Raw genomic sequence first — 24122 nt, forward strand, 5'->3', positions numbered from 1 at the left:
GATGTAATAGGTGTTCTGACCGCGCAAAAATCGAACCATGTTTATTTAAGAAAAAAACCTTGTGATCGTATCAGCTTCGAACAAGAAACTCAGATACCCACGATAGTGAGACATTTCAAGCTTTATTATCTGATCAGAATATTTTATTTGGTTATTTATATTTCATATCGATTTGTATTGAAGTTCAGTATGAAATATTAAGCTCTGGGAACACCTGCCAATAGTGCGATTAAACGCACGCATTCCACTACTCTTGATCCCACAGACGGCGCGCCAACCAAAACTTCATACCAGGGCTTGATTTCGGGTTTTTTAAAAATAATTTAATCTGGTGAAGTCTCGTTAGGTACGATAACTCTTCCAATGTCGTGATTTCCGCAAGAACAACAAGTTCACAATGACTCGTAAACTGTGTAACCGCACTATTTAACTTTCCGTGTTTTGTTTTCCAATGTCTGTGTCCCCGTTGAACCTTCTCGAATGTCAATAAATTTCTTCAGAGGAATAATTTAATCTCATATCCAGGCAAGATCAGGGTTAGCGCTCGGCAAAACGCACACACGGACTGCCATAGTCTTGTTATAAACCTGACCGCAAGCAAACGGTAAAACCAGAGGGGACTGATGACTTGACCGCGACTCGGACGCGTTCACTTCTGCGCCCTCGTCCTCCTTGGTGTGCGGTTCTGGTGATTTCTCGTCCTTTTCGACGTACTTCATCAGTTTTATTCCCGGCATTGCTAGTTTCCCGCCAGTTTGCGGAATCACATCAAGTACAACGTCACTTGTTGCCATGACACCCTGTGGTATCTTCACGACACCGCTTTTCCGTCCACTGACAGCCCACGTGTTTGTATCAGAGTCGACGTCGTATAACAGTTGTGAAGTGTCAGGAGTTCCTTTTTCTGATAAACTTGTGAAGGTAATATGCCACTTACAAGCTGAGCCCGCGTACAGTTCCCTCGATTCACCCGAGGGCTCTACTCTTGAACTTATGGTGTATAATGTCTAGAACGGAAGAAGTTATTAAAGAAGAATGAAGTATCAGAGAAAGGCAAAGTAAGTAGCAGAATATCTAAATTAGCTATCTATAGGTTATTGACCAAGCGTGAGGTCAAGATGGCTGGATACTGGCCAAGTTCTTTTTTACACGTTTCAAAAATATTTGGCAAAGAAATAGGTCACTTAAGTCTTTTTTTAAATTATTTTTTTTTTGGTCAAGAATCAAACTCTGAGAAACTAAAATGTTGATTGTACATTGAGACATTTTTCTTGTCCGTTAACACTGTATGAGAGTTTTTTTTAGAAGATAATTCAATCTTGATATTAAATTAAAAATTATCCCGAGCAATATTCAAGGTCACCTTACAATTTGAACTACGCTTGATCCTCGCGCATTCAAATATTATCCCCTACGGTATTGCAACCGAGTCAATAGCAACTAATATTTACCTGAGTATTGACCACACTAAAGTCGTACAGGTAATTACTCTTCTTAGATGAGTGAAGTGAATCATCCTGCGGCTAAAAACGAAAAACGATTTAAACTTGTCAAAACTTGAGAACAAAAACAGCAGAGATGGATACCACTTGAGAAAGAATGGACAAAATAAGAAATACTTTGTGAAATGGTTCTTATGAAAATGGTTCAAATACACATAGCTCAACCGCGCTATCAGTCTGCAACAGTAAAATGTATGACTTAAATTGATGATTTTCCAAATAAAAAGTCACAAGACAAGTCAAACGATCACAAGTGTTGACTCCAATAATAATGCAATATGACTTTACAATCGAAATGTTTCACTCAATTCTTCAAACAACCAGGGAGATCGAGAGCAAAGTCTTATGTTATATATTCTTACCGTAAAATGTTTGGGTGAAAACGAAGTCCGAAACTCGCAATCCAACTGCGAGGGTGAACCTGCGGATTACGAAAGAATGGTGGACTATTAATTTAAACCAACAAAGGTTGTCAGCTACTTTACTGCCTATAGAGATAAAATATTCTGGTTTGACCAACATCTGTCGGAGTAAAAAGCTTGGTTTTAAGAAATAAAACCTACGTTACCTTCTTCACTCTCGATTTTCCAAAGGAAGGACACATCTTGGTGATTTATGATCACCTAAAAGCATCAAATCAAAAAATAAGAAAAAACGTTTGAACAAATTACAGCTCCGTTACATGGTGATAACTCAGGGGAGTTAAAAAACAATACTCACGTATTCTGCAGTACTGTGCATTGATATCAGCTTCACTGAAGAGCAGTTTGTGATGATCAACTCCGGCGACGAAATTATCAGGTCTACTGGGTTGATTCCACTTACAATGACCTGAACAAAACGGCTACAAATCCAACAAACACAAGGTTAACTTTCAAGCTTAATGTTTAGAGTGTCGGCTGAGTCGTGTTCTGTAACTTTTCACAAAATTTACATGTAAAAAAAGCGTGGGAGCCATCTTAAATGTTCGAAAATTTAAGGTGGCTCTTAAGGTTCAATCATCGTTGAGCGGGTTGACGTTCTTCTATCCTCACACACTGAATGCCATTTGTATGCCACACAAGAATGTAACAGCACTTTATTTGCAACCCTCACAACTCAGATACAATGGGTATTCAAAAAATAAAATGTTCATACCAACAAAAGTCTGAATGTGCCTCCTTTCATTATTTAAAAAACCTCCACCACTCAAAGTATGACTGTATACAGACTTGCGAAAGGGCTGGGTGGGTAGTAAAGTTGTTGCTTCGTATGGCAAGAAAAACGAATCTGGAACAAGTGACCGAGTGTGATATCTAATATCCTTATTCGAACCCATTCCACCAGCCCCCTCCCGTCCATTCAGTGTGCGAGAACTTCGTTTCTTGCCTCTTTTGCAAGTTCAGCAGGCAATTTGTTCTTTGCGCCAAGCTACATTTACTGTGTTTAATTCTTCGTCCGTCATATTAGCTCATATTGAAGAACCCTTGAATACTTTCTCTGACAACTATTAGTCGTTGTCATTCCCATCACAAAACTAACGAACAAAGTAAAACACTCGACACAGATTGTTTGACTCACGTGGTTTCTGATGAGTGGAGTACGTGACGGACGGAAAATGGACGGTGAAATGAACAAGATAGGTCGGCGGTAACCACAGGAGATAACCATTTACAACTGAACATCAGCTGAAAATAAACAGCAACGAAATCATACTTTTAAAAAACGATGTTAACATAATATAGGCTGGAAACTTCCTTCTCGTCTGTTTCGCTTTCAATGGACAGGACAATCAATAACTCATTGATTAGCTCAATAACAACGCTGAATTGCAAATCGTTTATTATTAGTCAATTTTCCCAATGAAATATTATAAAGTTACGGCTAAAACTTACTATAAATATTGACATTAACCCAAAAATGAAATGAAAAGCGCACAAATTCCAAGAAAAAAAAACACCATCACCTCAAAGTTGTTTTGATGTCATGATAGCACAACAGGTTAATTTGTAGTGCATAAATGATAAATACAAATGATCAAATATATTTTCACTTCCTCCTTATTGCTTATCAATCACATGAAATTGCTTAATTTACTAATGATTCTACCAGTTAAGTTATCGGCTTTAGACTTAAAAATACACACCTTATATACCGTAACTTCCTCTTGAAAACTCTGCTTCTCCAAAGACGCATGGAGAATCAGATTGAAATCAATCTTAGCATACGGTCCGACGGCTGGAAGGGTTACCATAGCAACGGACGTATCGGTGACGTCATCATAGCCGTGCATTGTAAGGGTTTGAACTTTGTAGGGTAAAGTCTTACTGTTTTCGTTGCCTAATGAGGAATGCACAACTGCCTCGCCTGACTGTATGGGTTCAAAAGTGAGACCTGTGTTCTGTGAAGTGATTTCCAGTACTGAGTCGTTTGCAATGGATCCAGATTCGACTAAAATGCTAAGGGTGACTTGCTGCGGAAGTCCTGATAAGAGATGGCGGTCTGGAGAGCAGAGTAGACAATATTAAAAATTACCAGTTTATGGATTTTACTTGATAAGTTCTTCCCTATCTGTTTCAAAAGGGCGTGAATATCTCAAAATACAAGTAACAATGGAGGTTCTTGAATAAAACGTTTTAAAATGCTGTGTATTGTTTAATTAGAGCCTACAAAGGGCGTAACATCCCCACAAAAATCAAGAAGGAGTTAAAGGGAGACATTCTCAGTCAGGATCTATGAGCGAGGGCTCTACTAAACAAACCAGACACACAGAGAACAAAAAATAAGAAACTGCGTTAACAAATATCTGATAACAACAGACAAAACTAGAGGACACCCTTCGTCCTTCAATTTCCAATTAAATTGAAAATAATCGATCTTGGCAATGGTCTGAGAAACAAACGAGAAACACGCAAACGCTGCAAGTGTTTTGATTCAAGAAAAGAAATACAAATTTCTGTGGAAATCTCGTCTCCAACAAGCGTATCAGCCCATGGTTTTAGAAAGAGATTGTTAATCCTCTGACGTATCTTCGAGCCAGGCAGGCAGAAGTAACTTGGTATTCGCGCCATAGTTTGGATAATGAGCACTAACAAACCTTCTGCGTGTGTCCAGGTTATTCGTGGAGGATCGTTAACAATCGCAAATCCTCTGGATTCTCTAGCTAAGGACAGCTGTGGCCACACAAAGTCCAACCGACCAATCTCAACGCAAAGCTGCTTCAGAAAGTAATGCCCAGGTTCCGCTACCTACACAAACGAAGCAGATTGCAAACAGCACACAGTACTTGGTACGGAGGTGCAAGTTATTGTGGTGCTTGGTTAGCGTTTGATGTGGTAATTCTTTTAGACGAAACGGAACCTTAATAAACGTGAGGTTCACATACAGTTCAACTCCTATTAAACGGCCACTCTCGGGGAAATGGATAGTGGCCGCTAAAGGGAGCTGGCCGCCTAATAGAGGTAAAAACAATAGAAAAGCTTTCAAAAGCTTTCCCGTTTAATAGGCGGCCGCTTAATTGAGTTTCGACTGTATTTTCGAGTGGATGAAACACTCGTGAGTGAGCATTCAAATGAAAGCTGTTGGGCAGTTCTTTCATGTGGTATTGTATTGTATTTATCACGCTGTTCAAGGTGGTTCTAGCTTTGAAGTCTGGAGATGAAGTCCTAGTGTGTGACCATTCAAATGACAGCTATTGAGCAGTCCGTTCATGTAATACTGTTTATTATGCTGCACGTAGTTCAAAGTTTTAATTCTGTGTATGAAACCCTAGCGTGTGATAACTCAAATTCGCGTTTTACGCTACATATAAACCGACCTGTGTAGTGAGGTTGTACTCATTGATGCCGTGTCTCAGTGGGACGTTGAAGCATTGCAGGCAGCAGTCCGAATCATCTTCTTCTAACACGTTCAATTCTTCTACGCTCTTCACCACTGGTAATGACTTTGGTTTAAGGAGGAGTGGGCGAGATCTTTCCTCTCTGTCTTCGTTTGGAGCATCCTCTCCCTCTAAGAAAAGCGAAATTACGAGTAAACGCCAGTAAAAATCAAAGAAATCGAGGCCAAGGTATTAAAATTAATTTTACTTAAACCTCGTCAGTATGTTGGCGTAAGCGGACTTACTGAAGGATAATGGTTTAGTTTTTGGAAATTTTCAATATAAAAGCAGAAATCCATGAAAAACGGTCATGGTAACAGAAGATGGTAACAGAAGCTTAGATTTCGCTTCGCGAGAACGCGAAAATTTACACTTTTTGGCTTCTCGTTACACAGACGTTGAAATCTCCGTGAATCGTGAATCGATTCTTACCGACATTCACTCTTAACTATTACTGTGCTAGGATCTGGTACTCTGACGACTGCCTCTCTCCCCCCCACCCCCCCCCCCCAAAATGGACCGCTTTTGTGCCGTTCGAGACGAGCGCGTTAGCATTACCTTTCCAATTTCTCTCTTAATGAAATTTTACCAGCATCGTCTTGCACTAAAAAGTACAGACGTATGGTAGCCAATGAAAACCAGTTCAAAAAACTACTCTTTCACAACGTGACACTAAGTCATTTTTATGACACAATTAGTTTTTATGTGACACTTAAACATTGCGTGACAAGAAACAGACAGGTGAGCAAAACTTAAGATAAGTAGCTTAGAATTCCCTCTTAAATGTTTCTCACATGACTATTAGTATATTTCGATAGCAAAGTCTCTCTCGAAAACTGCAGACGTAGCGGTGGAAAACCAATTGAAAATGTTGCCATTTCACTGCGTGACACTAAATCAATAAGACTCTGTGACAAGGATTCTGTGACAAGGAACAGACAAGTAAAGCGAGCCCCACCTGCCGCCTGGCCTTCTGGGACAGGTTTATCTGACAGGTCTTCCTCAGAGAGAGCAGCCGATGCGAGACCGCTGTCCACAATAACCGGCGGGGATGCTGCTCTGTTTCGTTTACTTGAGCGAATGCTTGATCCACGTTTAAGTTCATTTGTCTGGATACTAAAACTGATCCGTCCACACGTCACTTCCTGCGGAGAACAGCAACATTAAGCAGTGAAAACTAGAAAATCCAACCGTTAATGCGCAAACAAAATCAAGCTGCCTTAACGGAGTTCATTAGGTGCAGTTCCTCGGAATAAACTAAAGAGGAACGTGATCCATCATAGGAAATGTTTCACAATCAAACTGAAACCCTGTCAATTTTGTTCAAAAGTAAATATAAAATTAGGTAGTGTAAAGGGATTGTACGTCCTTAGCTTTTATCCCTTTTTATAGGCCTATTTGATAAAGTAAACAACTCTTGTGAGAGTGGAACACTATTCTGTTCAGTGAAGATTTTTATTATATGCCTTGTTCTGACGCGCGCTCTGATTGGCTACTTCTAGGAAATTAATGTGCCGTAATGCTCATCAACCGATCACGGGCTTGCAAAGACAAGCAAAAAGCCATATAGTAAGCAACGTATCAACCTCGAACACTCGGGTTTTACGATTAAACCTCAAACCTCGGCCTTAACGTATTGACCGCGCGATAGCGAGGTCACTACGGCAAGCACGACTCGGTTTGAGATTTTCTCGTAAAGACCCCACTCTCGGTTAATAAGTATTTAATATACAAATTTAGACAACCAGTGATTTGTCGTAACTTTTCACTTTTCTCTGACAGGTAGTTTATAACCACTAAAACATCACAAAAGCATCGCGGAACGTTAGCTTGTAAAAACATCCATTTCTCTGAGCGGAAGCAGAAGTTTACCTCCTCCAAAGCGCTAAAGAGCTTGAGTTTAACATTGATACACTCCCCAACACTGCCGATACCCTTCATCAGCTCAATCTGCACATCTTTCACTTTCAACAGTGGCTCAGCGCGTACAATGATAGCTTGAGCTGAAAGAGAACATGAAAATGGTCATATATTTGTTAACCGGAGTACAGGACGTCTTTTTCTCTGCGTAGTCAAATTGTCCGAGCCAAGAAATAGAGGTCTGAGAAGTACTTAAAAAATCCATACTGATGACGAAGCTCTACCGGGATCAATGTCGTGCTCTGATTGGTGGTTTCTGGTTTTGAATTTTCGTGCGCAAGTTACAACCAATCAGTGACGCCACACGTATCGATCGCTGTTGACCTACGTCACCAGTATGGAGTTTTTTCAGGAGAAACTCGGAGGTCCTTCGACCAGAGACTTAAAAAGAAGAAAGAGGTCTCTATATTTAGGCTTGGCAATAGTTTTGTGCGAGGATTTTATAAAGATGACTTAAGTTGTACCAGAATTTCTTTCTAGCATAATTTTCTTGCTAGTTTGCTTTTTTGGGAATTGCTTAGCGCACCATTCGCTCTACATAATAATTTTAGCAAGAATTAATATAGACTATTTAAAGTATATTTTGTTCACAGCATTCATTACCTGAGTCCATAGTCTCTCGCATGACTTGCAACAACTCCTGAGTATAATATGACCTCTTGTCAGGAGACAGATGTTCTTCACAAGCCAAAATTGAGCAAGAAGCAGCATATCTTTTATGAGTTAAGGACAGTTTTCAACCCTTACATTAGTGCTTCCTGTACAGATAGGTTTGTGCCGTGATAACTTGTTGGTTGAAAATTAAATTTAAAAAATGTTACAAATAAAATCACTATCTATGCAAGCTTGACACAAGTTAACTCATTTAGTAAAGCTTCTTTTATGAAGAAATAGAAATTCCATCACTTATTTGAAAGCTCAGCATAGTTTTGCCATTTCTGTTTTCGATAGCCACAGCCTACCAAAGCATTAGAGTGAATCGGATAGTTTTGATTCCAATTTAGTTATTTAGGACTACAAATCTAAATAGTTATTCCCTTCACGTGCCCACTTTATTTGGCATTTTCTTCTCCTCTATATTGAACGTTGTTGGTATTTTAATATTTTTATTACCTTGTTGTAAACAGTGTTTCAAAAACTTGGAAGTGAAGTTAGAATGTTAGTTGCATCTTTCATAAGCATTTCACAATAGTCTTCTATTTTATTTTTACGCTATTTTTGAGATTAGAACTTCTGTTTAACTAAAGAAAGGTTCGATTCCTATGCACTTGCCAAGGTCATGAGAGGCAACAATCAGTCAAAAATTTTAAAGTTTAGTTTCCTTACAGAAAACATTTCTGCTCGGTGGCGTGAAAGATACTTGTCCATGTGTTTGAGTTGCTTTTGACACTGAGCCAGTTTGACCAGACACTGTGATGCTAAGAGACTCCACTTCTCATGCTTGTACATCTTATATGCATCAACCAGTAGGGGCTCCGCACGATCAAATTCTCCGCGAGAACTAGAAGTTAGTAATAGCTGCAGTTAATGATCCTCTTTCGAGGCTTGGTCTGAGCTTCCACTAACGATACTACATTTAGGAAATAACACACTGGCTGTGGGTAAAATTTGGGTGGCAGGGAAGGACGACTGGGGAGTAGGGGCCCAGGAAGGGGGCCCTCCTGGGGGAGTACAGATCGGGTGGTACCGGGGGTAGCCACCCTGGAATAAAAGTTCCAGACCTGCCTCCAGGGGTGAGGCCCATATCCCACAGTCCCGGGGGACTGAGGGAACCAGGAAGGGGAGCCCCTCCTGGGGGGAGTACAGATCAGGTGGTACCGGGGGTAGCCACCTTGGAATAGGTAATTTCTCCGGACCTGTCTCCAGTGGGCTAGAGCCTTACTGTGGGGTAAAGTGCAGCTAATGGGTGCACTTCCCTGCCACCATCCTTTAATAACAAACGACAGAAAGTCACCAAAATACAGTCTCTGTTCATTGCACCCTGAATGATAAGGTCTAAGGCTTGCTAGGAGACAGATAACCCTAGCCTATAGCCATTAATGGTATAATTATTATTATTATTGTTATTTTGTACTAAGCAAATGGTATTATAAGTATATATGGATAAATGTTTTTCTAAAAGTAGCGGAATAGTAATGTTCAGTATCTATACATGACATTCTGAATTGTAGTGTCAAAGCTTGCCCCCATTTTTTTTTTTTTTTTTTTTTTGGGAAAGACAGATTATTAGCCTTATTCATGGTGAACATTTCTATAGATCTAAATGATTTTGTTTATTCGCTTGAAGATGGTCCTAAAGCATAGTATCAGGGGTTCAGATGTGTAGAGCAAGGGTCCCAGTCATGGGAGGATGGGAGGGTAAAAGAAAAATCAGTGGCAAAGGATCGGCACAAATGAGAAGACTGAATACAACGAGGAGCGTGTGCTTGACTAGAGGTCAGGGGCATGAGGTGGACATGTGAGAGACATGACTGGAACCATTGATAGACTGTCTCTTACAGATGTAGATAACAGTGGCTTTACTTAGGAAATGAAAGGTTTGTTGTGATATCCAAAAGGGGTGATTGTTTTCAACTGGGAATCCCTGGTGGACTTTGAGATCAGGAATTGGTGGCATGTTACCTATGTTACTGGGATTTACTTATGAGCATGACACGAGGTTCATAGTGTCACATGTCTCTGAAATAAAGTGTTACAATGCAGAATGTGTGTGCCTGACTTTGAGATATTGTCTCTCAGGTCTCATTAACATCAGTTTATGGATGCCATAAACTTAAACTTAAAGCGGTTTTCAATTAAGTGTTGTACGGTACCGGTCAAAGGAATTGCAGCACCTAAAAGCGCGTAAAATGCGTGTAAAATGCGTGCAAAACCAAAACCAATGCAAGTAAGCTCAAGTAATCACTCTGGCCAATCACAAAGAACACAGACAATCCAGTGAGCCAATCAAAATTCGAAGAAAATACGTACATGTAGCTGACGCCAAGTGCAGGAAAACGTGTGCGAGCGAGTCATGGTTGGTTTTGGTTTTACTTCTGATTATACTTCTTGCCCCTATATAGCTTACATTTCTTTGTAAATGTCGGTAAGGTTGGGGTCCCATATTCCCTTGCGTTTGCAACGGATTCTTATGAACTTTCGCATTTCTACAAAATTTGGAGCGATAAATCAGGCCGTGCGGTTTATAGTTTGTTTGAATGAAAAAAATCGAAAAAGCGTGACATCGTCAAAGTGGTCTAGCTTAAAAATATTACATTGTTTAACTAACAGATGAGGGACATGCACATAATTGATACTCACAAGTAAAACTGAGCTAGGTCCACACCAAGAAACTTGGCAGCTCTGGCTCGTCCAATGTTTTTAAAGATTTTAATTGCCGAGTCTGTCAATTCCTGCAGAGAGAGAAATGAATACTTAATCACCTTAAAATACAACATACTTTTTTAAAAACAATGACTCACCAAATGCAGTAATTGAAAATTATCTCTACCACCTTTAAAATACAACATACTTAAAACAATGACTCACCAAATACAGTGATTGAAATTTATCTCTATACGAGAGAGCTTCTTTAAGTCTCTCTGATGGACTGCCGGGTTCAAGATCCTCTACAGAAAAAAAAAAAAAAAAACCAATAAAGAGAGACGTATACAACCATCAATAACAACAATTGGACTGGAAGTGAAATAACAGAGTTGAGGAATGAAATGAACTGTTGCCACAAAAATTCGGATGAACAGCCACAGCCCATCAAGAAGGCCTGTTAATAAAAGGGCTCTACTTTCTTTTAAAATAGCTATAAGCAGTAACCTCTTTTTTTACTGCAAGACACACGAGTATGGCTACACTAAAGGAAGAATAACTTAGTTCAGCCCACCATCATCTTGTGTTTTTCCAATCCCAGATATCAGAGTGTTGGCAATCTGTAGTTCAGATTCTGTTTGTGTCATATCAGGCATCAGGGCACACAGGGATCCCAAGTGATCCAGCTGAAAACAGTTGCAAAGTAAAAACATAACTTATAACAACTTTTGAATACTTGTTAAAACTATCCATTTTTGATGTCTCAGGGCTTTGCAATTGTCATGGTAATCATCATCGCCATCATCATCATCAAAATGTAACACGGCAAGTCAGCATTTCAGCTTTCGTTTGCCATCATGAATCTGGTGATCATCTACACATAGACCACGACACAGACTTCAACAGAACAGTGCTGAAAGACTAGACGGGAACTATAATTTACACATTACAAGGAACAAATTACAAAGTGTACATGTTTACAAGCAAGAAAATTGCAAAACATTTTCATCCTTTTCTGGTTTCACTCACTCAAGTAGTGTCATGTGACTATCTTGGGCAACAATTGCTGTCATACAGCCCTAGTGCTTAAGGCTGGTGATGGAATGGAGATTTTGGATGGACAATTTTCAGAGCAGATGAGCCAAGCCATTCAAATGGATTTTACATTATTCTGAACAAATGCAAAACAGCTGGCAAATAAAATTCCATTTTCAAACAGGATTCCATCAGCATATATTTTGGCATTAGAGGTCACTAAGTTTATATGTTCTGTAGTCAAGAATACTATCACTACCTTTTGTCGAGCATACTGATAGAGAAGGGCAAAGTGCAGACTGTACACCATATCTTCCTCATAGCATTCTTTCTTGCAGGCTTTCAACACTTCCAGGCTTGTTAAGATGATACAGCATGATGTTCCGCCAGTAAGCATTGACATCTTAATTAAAGGAAAGATCCATTAATAACTGAAGACTATTGTGAGGAGGTGTGGAAGGGAGAGGGGAGAAAAGGAAAAGAAAATAATCACACTTTTGAGCATGGATGAACAAAACAGACAACGATGAGTATGGTTTCAAACCCTCACACATGCTTCACACCTACATGTGTACATGTACTTTGCTACTTTATAGTCCTTGTAGACCACCCCCCACCTCCCTGCACCACCCAAGGGCATCATTGAAAGTCATATTGTTGCTATTACCATATCCTTCTCTTTTTTACAACAACTCTAACTTTTAATTCATTTTAGGCCCATCACCATTAAACCTTTATTTTTTACACTTGTTCTCTATTAAGCCAGTCTCACTTACAAGCCAAACTTGTAGAACTCTCTTTTTTCTAATACTCTCCATATGGTTTGAATAGCAGGTAATACATTGTTTTCCCAGAAAAGAAAAGTCTTTAAAGAGAACACACATCACGTACCTCAAGCTTATCCATTGCCAGCTCGTGAATGATATTATGTAAAAATTCCAGAGTTCGTTGAGCAATTTCCCAAGCTCGGCGGTCCAACTTCAAAAGAAGTTTGCATTGCCGGGAGAACAAGTAATTTCTCAGATCAACATAGCTTGCTTCTTCAGTCTTAATTAGCTGTCTCAAAAAGTCTTGAGAACTCTTAGCTAATGAAACTCCATCACAGCCTACACAGTCTCGCATGAAGACATTGATGCAGTCAAGGGACTCTAAAAAAACACATATATTTATAAAATGAAAGTAGATTGAAATAATCGTTAACAGCCATCAGTAGCATTCTTCTCATATATGAATACAAAAGCTGCAATTTGATTGGCTGAGCTATCGTACACTATCAGCCAATAGAGTCCAGTGGTTGCAGGTCATCTACAAAATGGCAACACTTTCTTGTTTTTCAAAGGAACATTTTGAAACAAATGGATTAAATTCCTTACAAGACTCAAAAAAGGACACTGTATTACAGTTTGTTGATTTTTTTTTAGACAAAACTTTAAATTGTTGAAAACCTGATGTATGCATGCATACACAATTACATGTGCAGACTTCAAATGACAATTCAGTCCATCAGATTTTCTCAAGTGTAAAGTTTAGATTACATACTATTTAGAAAATAATTGAAAATAGTTATTTGAAGGAAATTTCAATTTGAATTCTACTAATATGTAATAGATGATGAGGCCAAATCATACATTGAAACTTTGACCTCATAATCTAACATGTTGCTTTATTAGTGTGCAATAGCTAGAGGTGTACACAGCTAACTGTAATTGTTCTGTCAACATTCACCTCCAAATTTAGAATTAATGACCAGTTGTGTGAGTAGAGCATCAATTTCATCATATTGAATAAGAGCTTCTTCAAACAAGCCAAGCATCTCAAACACAAATGACAATTCTTCCTGAAAAGTAAAAATGAGAGGATCAAAACTTCAGGGTTAGTTCAACTATTAGACAACGTCACTCAATGAGGGTGCTTATAATAATACAAAGGGGGTGTTTAAACCCTAGCCCAAACTAACATTTAAGAAATAGAAAACATGCACCATGTTTCCATCGAGTTTTAGTATAAATCTACGAGCGTTCTATCACGAATGCCGTCCTCTGATTGGTTACGCTACTCACTATCTATCACAGAATAGATAGTGAGTAGCATAGCAGTGTACCCTTGTTAACAAAATAATGGCTGCTTCTTGACGTTTTCCAAGTGTCTGTGAAGAGGATTTAGATAAAGTTCTGAACGACTAATAGATTTACACTAAAACAATTAGATTATTCGCTGTCAATTTCTATGCGTGATAGTTGACGAGGCCCCGCAGCCCGAGTCAACTATTATGCAATAGAAATCTCAAGCTCATAATCTAGGAAAGCTTCACGAGTGGAAGTTTGGGAGAACAAGAAATGCTGTGGGAACACGAGCCGCAGGCGAGTGTTTCCACAGCTTTTTCGAGTTCTCCCAAACTTTCACGAGTGTTTCTATCACTCGATAGAAACACGGAGAACATGTTTTCTGTTTCTTTTAGAAAACACCGCAACGAAAAAAGGAAAACAACTTGTTAACTTTGATTATCAAAACAAATTCTCTTTGCTCGCGCCATCATTATGTCAACAGCTCATGCTAGTTCTGTGTTTCTATGGAGTTATGGAAACACAATTTTTAACCAATCAGCGTACATATTCTCTTAGGGCTGTTTTCTAAACATGTATATTGCATTCTAACCTAAGTGAACCTACGTGCAACAAGAAGTATGTTGTGAAACTCCATCGTGGTTCTGTTCTTTTCTCCCTCAGTGACCTGACCTGGTCTTCAAACTTTCCCAAGTGACGGTTAAAGGACACCAGTAACCACTGCCGCAGTTTAGTGACCAAGTTCTGCCATGATTCCAGAGATCGAGTTATTTGACTTTCTTTGAAGGGTTCCCATAACTGAATTATCCTAGAATAGATATAATATCTTAATGGTACTATTTGTCATTTTACTAAATTTATTTAATTGGTAATGTTACATGTATCAATAGATCTAGTACAAATGTACATTATATATTGCTCGTACATAACTTGCTTTACTAGACTGCAGTTAAATTTTGACCTTCACTCAATTTACCACTAAGCAAGTGTACCCTTAAATTGATTTCCTTTCTTCCCTTTCCCTGTTGACCCTTTCTCAAACTTCCAAAAACAATCTTAATTTTTTGAGGCTACAGTAACACAGAAAAGTAATCACTGAAAAACCAGTGGCTCTCATATAAATATTTACAGAATAAAAAGATGACGATTTAAAAATTAAAAATATAGAAAGATTCTCAAATATGCAATAAATATAAAAAACTAAGATACTGTATGATACAAGACACACTAATATATTAAAAAGCAAAGTATTGGATCAAGTCTAAGTCTGATCAAAGGAACAGCTCAAGAAAAATTCAGTGCCTGAACTGAGCCTTACAATCAAAATGTATGAATCACTGCATCAACAGACTACTTTTTGTATCAACTTGAATAAACAAGTAACCATGTGATTAAACTACTATAAAATTTGAAAATATCAAAGTTCCAATTTTTTTGTTTCCATCCATGCAAGCAACATAAATGTAAAAAATATATAAATGAAATTACACAAATACACAAAATAAAATGAGAATAAAAAGTTACCTATCACTATTTTTGCCACCAAAGTCACTCTTGATCTTATCGAATACCGTGCTGCGAGGAAGCTGTATTTTTGGCTTATTTCCCTTCAGTGAGTCCTGTGATATGACTTGAATAATCATCCAGTCGACTATGTTCCTATCACGTAACTTTCTCATCCACTCTGTGATGTTATCTTTTACTGTACTTTTGAATTCATCTGCATCCTTTTGAGAAATAACCACTCCTTCAATAATAACATCCAGTAGTACTGACAGTAATGTTGAGGAGGCTTACAGTGCTTGTTTTGTTGTTGATGTCGTTGCTAACTACCTAACCAATTTAATATTGTAAATAACTACTAGAATAAGAGAAAATGAATGATAAAAAAAACCTGCTTTACAAGGAACCCATGTATAAAAACAAAATAAAATTTATATAAGACCACTGTCAAAATCATAGTTCTTCAACTTAGATTTAAATTGATTAAGGGAGAGCGATTGTCTAATATTCAAGGGCAGACTATTCCATAGTACAACTCCGTTGTAAGAAAGACTTCTTTTACAGTAATTAGTGTGGGGCTGTGGGATAGCAAACGTACCATCACTATCTCTTAGCTTATAAGTCAAAGTATCGGAACGGAAGACAAAGCGTGAACAAAGATATTCCGGAACCATATTATTTACAATCTTGTACATCATTATTGATTTATTAACACGGCGTTGATGGTCCAGTTTAACCCAGTTGACCATCCTCAACAATTCATCAGTATTACGATCATATTTGAAAAAGTTATGATGCGTGCTGCCCGATTTTGTAATTTTTGTAACTTTTGAGAAAGAGTTTTAGAACAGGATCCCCACACCGAACTGCAGTAATCGAGATGAGGTTGGACTAATGAATTGTAAACGGAAAGTAAAGTCTTATATGGGACCGAATACCTAATACGTTTAATGACGCTAATGCCAGAAGCAATCTTTTTGGAAAGCTCATTGATATGACACTCCCAAGTAAGATTTTCATCAATGCGTACACCTAAGGATTTAACAGTCGAGACTCGTTTTATCGGAAACTGGTTGATATTAGCAGTAGGATTCACTGTAAAATTTGAAAGCCTTTGCTTGGAACCAATCAGAAGGAATTCTGTCTTTGTCATATTTAAAGTTAGTTTGTTGGCTGCAAGCCACACACGAATTCTTTCCAAATCAAGATTAATACAACTATTTATTTCATCAATGTCACTACCAGCAAAAGTAATACTAGTGTCATCGGCGTACATCCTTGGTTGGGAATGCTGGAGGCAATTAGGCAAATCATTTATATACAATAGAAATAAAAGGGGCCCAAGAATCGTTCCCTGTGGAACACCACAGCGAAGGAACATTTTGGACGATTTATTCCCATTTACAAGACACGTTTGGGTTCGGTTTTTTAAATAAGAGCAGAACCATTGGTTTGTGGAACCCTGAATACCATAAGCTTGTAATTTTGAGAGAAGAATAGAGTGATCCACAGTATCGAAAGCCTTCTTAAGATCTAAAAATACAACGGCATTAATAAAGCCACGATCGACGTTTAAAGACCAATTATCAGTCGCTTCAATCAATGCAGTAACTGTAGAATGAAGCGAGCGAAAACCGGATTGGTGTCTACTGAGAAGATTATTTTCATTTAGGTAATGATACAACTGATCATAAATAATTCGCTCGAAAACCTTGGCCACAACCGGGATAATCGAGATCGGTCGATAATTAGAAGGATCACTCCTACTTCCTGCTTAAAAAGAGGCGCGATTCTTGCATTTTTCCATTCATCAGGAAAAATACCAGTATCGATCGATTGATTGAATATCAGAGCGAGTGACCAGGAGATTAAATCCGGACATTCTTTTAGAAGTCTTGCTGACACAGAAGTGAGACCTGTAGCCTTTCTCTTGCATAATTTATTTAGGTGGGACAAAACGTGCGATTGAGTCACACGCTGGAAACTAAAACAATTGCTGGTTTGGTAAATATATTCATCGAAAGAGGTGCTGACTTCCTCTATATCCCTGGACAGTTCGGGACCGATTTCTGCGAAAAATTTATTAAAACCCTCTGCGATTTTGGTCAAATTCGTTATTCTCGTTCCATTGAGCTCAAGCTCGTTAATTGCAGCTTTATCCGATTTGCGGCGTGTCACCTCATTGATAGTTTCCCATGTCTTGCACAAATTTCCATTGTAAGCTTCAAAAGTTTCATAATAATAGGACTTTTTTACATTCTTGATCTCATTGTTCACTTCATTATGCAACTTCTTAAAATTATTCCAATCACTTGGATTGCCCATCCGCAAAGCCTTAATTTTAAGACAGTCTCTCCGATACATCAAATTCTTAATTCTTAAAAATAAATTACACTATTTAGAGAGGAATCCACCTCAGCCTTAACTGATTTTCATTTGGGTCCTCTATCCTGGTCGAATTGGAATTTGGAGATGTTGGTTTTTGTGACGGGAAGAAAACCGGAGAACCCAGAGAAAAACCCTTGCAGCAAGGCGAGAACCAACAACAAACTCAACCCACATATGGTACCATGCTGGAATCGGACCCCGCCACATTGGTTGGAACCAAGAGCTCCCACCACTGGGCCATCCCAACTCCCCAAGTTATTTTTGCCCTACTATAAAATAACGATAACAGTGACAAGGAGGTACAATTTTAGTGTTTGCAAAAGGGAGGTAAGAAATTTTGTGGGGCATGTTTGTTTGTTCATTTTTTTAAACTGCAACTTTCAGTGTGTACTTTGGGGAAAGTTGTCGGGTAAGTAAAATATTAAAATCACCTCTTGTAATAATTCATGTGGGAAAGGGGTGAAAAAAAAATCACGGTTACTGTGTTGTATTTTTTTAATTTGGTTAACCTTAAAATTTAATGGAATCTGGTTAATAACAAAGAGTAAAAAAGCTTACCGGTACATGTAGTTGTATCAGCATTCTCTGGCAATTTTTAGTGTATAATTTACATGTAGATAGTTAGGTGGGTTTTTTCTTTTGGGTGTGGATGATGCTATTTTATTATTCCACTCATATTATATTAATTCCCTTGAGTGTCCCCTCTTTCAGTCTCTCCCAGAAATGTTTCCCTTAGGATGTGCAATATTATGTGTAACTTAGCACCGGTCACATACAGTCTTTATACATTTGGATAACAAGCACTTGAAAATGTTACTTATTATGATACTTGTGGCTAATACGTTTTTACTACCTGACAGTCAGTCCAGTAAATATGAAAGAATGGTTGTTTGTGAAGACTTGACGCAGTTGTGTATGTTTCCTTACTGCTGACATCCACAAGCATCCCCTCTGATAATCGTACAAAGTGTGCTTTTAACTTTACGGTCTTAGGGGGTCTTCCATAAGATCTACAGTGGAAAGAACAATTCTGTGTAACTACAAAACAAAGAAACATTATTATTCCTTGCTTGTCAGCCTTTCTGTTCATGACAATTCTGAAAATTTGGTGGCTCAGATACATGTGTACAGCAAAAGAGTCCCTAATGAATGCTTTAGATATTGGTGAGCAAAATGAAGCTTCTCAATATAAAGCAGTCTGCAACAAAGCTCATTAACATCTATGCGGAAACAATGCTCATACACCTTATTCCAAAATGGCGGCCAATTTATTATTGTTTTGTTTGCATGTTAATTAGCCCCCTTTGTACATGTTGACGAGGCAAAGAGGGCTAATTACCATGTAAACAAAAGAATAATAAACTGGCTGCCATTTTGGAATGAGGTGTATAGTATATCTTACTGCTATACTTTGAATCACATATTTCATTTTATGCTATTTTTCTACCATCATCTTGACAGATGCAAATAGTGATAACAATGACAATGATAATGACAATAACCATGTACTTTTCCTATCAGGGTTTCATTAACATTTTCAGTAGGAGCACAACTGGTTTTCACAGGCTGACAAAACTTTTTGAACTGAACTTCTTTACGAGAAGAACTTTCCTCTACGTACAGGCAGCCCAAGCTCACGACGCGAGGAGTTATTATTTTCAGTGAAATGTAGCCTGTGTACAGCCGCCCCCTCCCCTCAAACCAAATCAGGGACAAAGACGTCTGTGTAGCACCATTGTTAATCATGTTCCTCACTCTGGGTGGTGTTCCTGGAATGTTTGGAACAGGCCTATGCTGATTGGTTGTCATACTAATCTGCATTAGGTAAGACATTTCCTATCTTTCAATTGGTTAACCGATCACCACGTTCTCAACACACTTCTTTCTTTTATCAAATGTGGTCTTTTAACTGTCCACTTTTTGGTAGCAAAGAAGTTATAACATTATTTGAAATAAGTTTTCTGTATGAGGGTGCCGACAGATCTTGTTTAAGCTGTGAAGCAAATTACATTGTGCGTTAAGAACTGTGTGCTTCCCCTCCCTGGTCAGGATCAATTTGTTCACCTGGCATTCAGCTCAGGCTACGAATGTGTCTATGGCAGGTCCTGGCAGCATAATTACTGAGTCTGGATGCCTAGCTGGCTTCAATTCAGAGCTTTGTAGCCTGCGCTATGGAGATGAATTTGGCTTGGAATTTAGCTGAAAGGGAGCGCTTAACCCTCTCCTATTATTCTGTGTAGGAATTGGGGTGGCTGACATGCTTTCAATGGGTTTTTTTTTCGCTTCGAGCAGTGAGTAAATGTTATCCAGAATTGAGAGCCTAGTCTTTACTTCTACTTAGGAGTGGAAAACCAAAAATCCATAACTCACTTAAAAGGCTTCAGATCAAGCTGAGCAGTGAGAGGACAATAGAAAAGACAACAAGGCATTGAGGCAAGTTAATTTTATTGTCAAAATATCACAATTTCAGCTATAACGTTCATTACTGTCTTTCCCCAAACAAACCTTTATAAATTCAAACTGTTGTAAAACTACACCTCCATATGCTGCAAGGCAAAAGTCAGGTTTCGCATATTCAAACTCGGTCGTTATGTAATAGTATATGTCACCTGTATATGTCAAGTTTCGTTGAATGTTCACATAAAGATAAAAAACAATAACAACTCCTCACATCATGAGCTTGGGCCACCTGTGCTCTACATGGTCAAACCAGGTGGGCAAAACCATCCTCCTGGCTGGTCAATTTGCCCGGTGCCTGGTCCTTAGTGAAACCTCTAACTATACCTTCTCCATTCTGTGTATTCCCTGGGCAGTCTCTTCTCAAGTTCTGGGTTAAGTTTGGTATAAACTTCTTTATCGCCATAACCTAAAAGGAAAAAAAGCCTTGCATATGAATGATCTCTTTGGTAAAATGGGATGAACATTCAAACAAGCTGATAATTGATATGCACTCTTCACCAACTCTTTCCCCCTCCCCCTGCCCCCCATTCCCCACCATGGACTTTGGCCCCAAGCTGAACATTCAGAGGAATATGTTGGGTTTGCCCCTGGGAAGGACAAATGTCAAGCGTTTGTTACAACTTGAAGCAGCTCCGAAATTCGCAAGTTTGTAATCTGTATTTGAGATCAACCTGGGACAAAGTAGGTTTCCATGTAAGATTCCTCAGCCTGGAAAGATCCTTAAGCTTAACATAATTTGTTTCATTCGATCTTTTTCAGAGATGCCAACCTAAAAAAATCAAAATCCGGGAGATCGCCGATGTTACCTTTTTTGACTCTAAAAAATGCTGTCCAGAGTAAAGATCTTCGTACTTTCCCCAAAAATACAAAAAAATCGGCCGAAATATGTCAGAAAAATGTATTTTATGCGCTTTCATTTGCTTTGTCCGGGGGATCGGTGACTCGTACGGGAGAGCGGGAGATTCCGTCTGTATTCGGGAGAGTTGGCATAGATGCTATTTACAATCTTACTGCTCAGGTTGGGTATCTATCAAGTACAGGGCCAGTACATACGAGTTGAAAAATAATAACCCAAAGAAAACTCACAGGTTACTTTTGGTTTTAAGTCCATGATGACTACATTAGATATCCAACCAGTGCATGTGTGTAAAAGAACAGGGGGTCATCAATTAACCGGAAAATCAAATTGCACAGTAGAGATCAAGGAAAATCCGCCATTTTAAAACGCGAAGTCGAGATCTCTGCTCCTGCGCGTCAAGAAGAGGCCGCTGACAAAGAAGGGGCTGCCCGGACAGTCGCGTGGACGTTGATCAACAGATGAAAACAATGGTGGAAAAAACCCTCGTGCTCATAACATGGCCATCTCATAGCCGACAAAGTTTCTTGTAATCTGCCTTGATTTGCTCATGAAACTGGGAAAGGATGTGTCCGCTTCGCTTCCTTAGAAAGCGCCGAATTCTGTATTTGTTAGTCTTGTGTCTCTTCGTGCTGGGTTGTTTTACAGCCTTGAAGATCCTCTCGTCCTCCGAGGCCGAGGAAGAAAGCAAGCCCAAACACGAGTTATTCAATAAACCTGAACTTGAAGAAACTGTAACAGGACGTGTCAGTGCAGTACCTTCAGAAGCCGATCACGATGCACACAAAGTTGAAGACAAGGAAATCAAGCAAGACAATCAAATATTTCCTAACGAGTCAGAAACAAAGCAACTCACGGCGAATTCTTTGAACGAAGAGCCGGATTCTTCACTACCAGAACCAAACTACAACATCCACATTTTTTACTACGCGTGGTATGGAAACCCAGAGCACGATGGAAGATACGTGCACTGGAATCACCAGTACCTTCCCCACTGGAACCCCGATATTGCTAAACAATATCAGAAAGGCTATCACTCTCCTCCAGATGACATTGGGTCTAATTTTTACCCTGCGCTAGGTCCTTACAGCTCCAAAGACCCCAAGGTTATCGATGAACACATGAGGCAAATGAGAACTGCAGGGGTGGGTGTGATTGCTCTGTCATGGTACCCCCCCGGAAGGGCAGACAGTGAGGGGATTCCCAGTGATGGTCTCGTTCCCAGCCTCTTGAATGCTGCAGCCAAGTACAGACTGAAAGTCACTTTGCATATTGAGCCTTACAAGGGAAGAGATGATAAAACTGTTCACAGTGATGTGAAATACATTATAGACACCTACGGCAAACACGAGGCTTTCTACAAATACCAGACAGCTGATGGGAGATCCTTACCCATGTTGTATATTTATGATTCTTACCATACCCCAGCAGAAGCTTGGGCACAATTGATGACAACTGATGGGTCACACTCAGTGCGTAACACACCATACGACTGCATATTTATTGCACTGATGGTGGAAATGAACCACCGAAAGTACATAGACACTGGGGGGTTTGACGGTTTCTACACTTACTTTGCCACTGATAAATTTACGTATGGCTCTACATGGAGATTTTGGCCTCAGCTCAAATCCATAGCAGAGCAAACCAACACCTTATTTATACCTAGTGTGGGACCAGGGTACATTGACACTGCAGTCCGGCCATGGAATAGTGCTAACATGCGGTTACGTAACGGTGGCAATTACTACAGAAATAGCTGGAAAGCAGCGTTGCAAACCAGTCCTCATATTATATCAATTACGTCATTTAATGAGTGGCATGAAGGAACACAAATCGAAAAAGCTATTCCAAAATGGTCCAGTGGACTTTTCTACAAAGATTATAGTCCCAATGCAGCTGACTTTTATCTCAAATTGACCAAAGAGTTTGTAGAAAAGTTTGCTGCTGTACATGAATAAAGTTTTCAGTAATTTTGTTTAGACTTGTTGAGACTTCTTGTTTAATATAGTCGGTATATGGGTTATTGGCCTAGTGCGATGTTTTGCTTGTTTATGGACCAGGGCTGGGTAGTGTTAAAAGCCTGATTAAACTAACCCAGAATTAGTGAGAATTCTGATTTGAGTTTTGCAACTTTTCGGTGTGGTTTTCTGTTTGTATCGTTTGCCCTTCAATTATGAATTTGAATAATTTCAAACTACTCAAAATATAAGCAGTGAAAAACATTGTTACACAAGAAAAATTAATACTTTGGTTAACTTTTAATCCTGGGTTAGTGCTAACCAACTTTCGAACAACTTGGCCCAGTACACTGTTCAGGGCTTTAAACACAGAAAAACAACCATTACCAATGTCCAGTCATCTTGATAGAACAAGCTTGGACATTTAATGATTTATAATATGGTATACAGGACATCACTTTCTTGCACGATAGTGCAGGAAAGACAGCCCCATCTTGCTCTCAGGGAGAGCCAATCACAGCACAGGCTTTGGTTCATCTTGCCTCATGGTCACAAGCTACACATTTAGCCAATCAAAATGCATTCCAACACATGCATACACATTAAGGCCCTCTATACATGACCGCCAGTTGCTTTTTACCACACGTTGAATCACCGCAGAGAGTGCTAAATATATACACTTTACACCAACCCGGGTTGTAAGTCTGCAGTAGCGTGTGGTTTGCTTTGAGCCTGACTTAGGCCAGCCTTTCTACCACTCAAAAACTGAAAACGTGGGCTAGAAAGATGACAAACAAAACACCTAGAAAGTATAATGGAATGGTGGGAGGTCATTATGTACATGTGCAAACCAAAACAAAATGAAACAACATGGTTATTTGACTGAAAGTACCAACCCGGGTTAACTTTTGGCCCACAGTTTACAAGTAAGAATTGAAGAAATTTCAACCCTTCTCGCTGGGTCAACCAGAGTCTCGACAAGGGTTACCAAGCAAGGGGGGGCTGACCCGGCTTGGCTACTGTTTTCAAGTAAACGCTTTTAAACATTTGACTACAAAAGGGTTTCCCGCCGTGGTGACTTGACCTGGGGTAAAACGCAACCTGGGGTCGTGTAAAAAGGACCTATGTTTTTATTATTTTATACTCTATGATTGGTTTCAATGTTTCAATGCTTGATTGCTATAGTCGATCCTATCAATTAATTTTTCATCAGTAAATTTCTCAGTCTACGAGTCTGGCAGTCTTAATTTAATTTTTCCTAAAAATCTTATGGGG

General features: G+C 39.1%; 3 protein-coding genes across 4 annotated transcripts in view; 2 read left to right on the forward strand and 1 right to left on the reverse strand.

The window, feature by feature from the left end:
* The window catches only part of LOC145481019 (peroxiredoxin-4-like), a 254197-nt gene that overhangs the window by 18512 nt on the left and 211563 nt on the right, over positions 1-24122 (forward strand). The window lies entirely within an intron of this gene.
* LOC145481007 (trafficking protein particle complex subunit 10-like) lies at positions 112-21205 on the reverse strand. 2 transcript variants are annotated; one of them, XM_081459370.1, is made up of 24 exons: positions 21117-21205; positions 20355-20436; positions 18424-18580; positions 15204-15406; positions 14286-14487; positions 13342-13453; positions 12508-12764; positions 11876-12019; positions 11156-11267; positions 10807-10886; positions 10579-10670; positions 8639-8779; positions 7882-7991; positions 7231-7361; positions 6317-6503; positions 5299-5489; positions 4579-4729; positions 3628-3983; positions 3063-3169; positions 2223-2346; positions 2071-2125; positions 1865-1923; positions 1452-1523; positions 112-1007 (listed from the first exon to the last, which is right to left on the reverse strand). In XM_081459370.1, exons 1-24 carry the CDS (start codon positions 21139-21141, stop codon positions 516-518), a joined length of 3642 nt encoding a protein of 1213 aa, XP_081315496.1. In that variant the 5' UTR covers positions 21142-21205; the 3' UTR covers positions 112-515. The 2 variants fall into 2 exon arrangements, with proteins under 2 accessions (XP_081315496.1, XP_081315495.1); XM_081459369.1 differs by lacking the exon at positions 21117-21205 and having other exon boundaries at positions 20355-20495.
* Positions 21448-24027, forward strand: LOC145481012 (glycoprotein endo-alpha-1,2-mannosidase-like protein). The gene has a single exon (XM_081459378.1). It carries the CDS (start codon positions 21453-21455, stop codon positions 22845-22847), a length of 1395 nt encoding a protein of 464 aa, XP_081315504.1. The 5' UTR covers positions 21448-21452; the 3' UTR covers positions 22848-24027.

This window comes from Orbicella franksi, chromosome 3, assembly GCF_964199315.1.
Source record: "Orbicella franksi chromosome 3, jaOrbFran1.1, whole genome shotgun sequence".
NCBI classification, from domain to species: domain Eukaryota; kingdom Metazoa; phylum Cnidaria; class Anthozoa; order Scleractinia; family Merulinidae; genus Orbicella; species Orbicella franksi.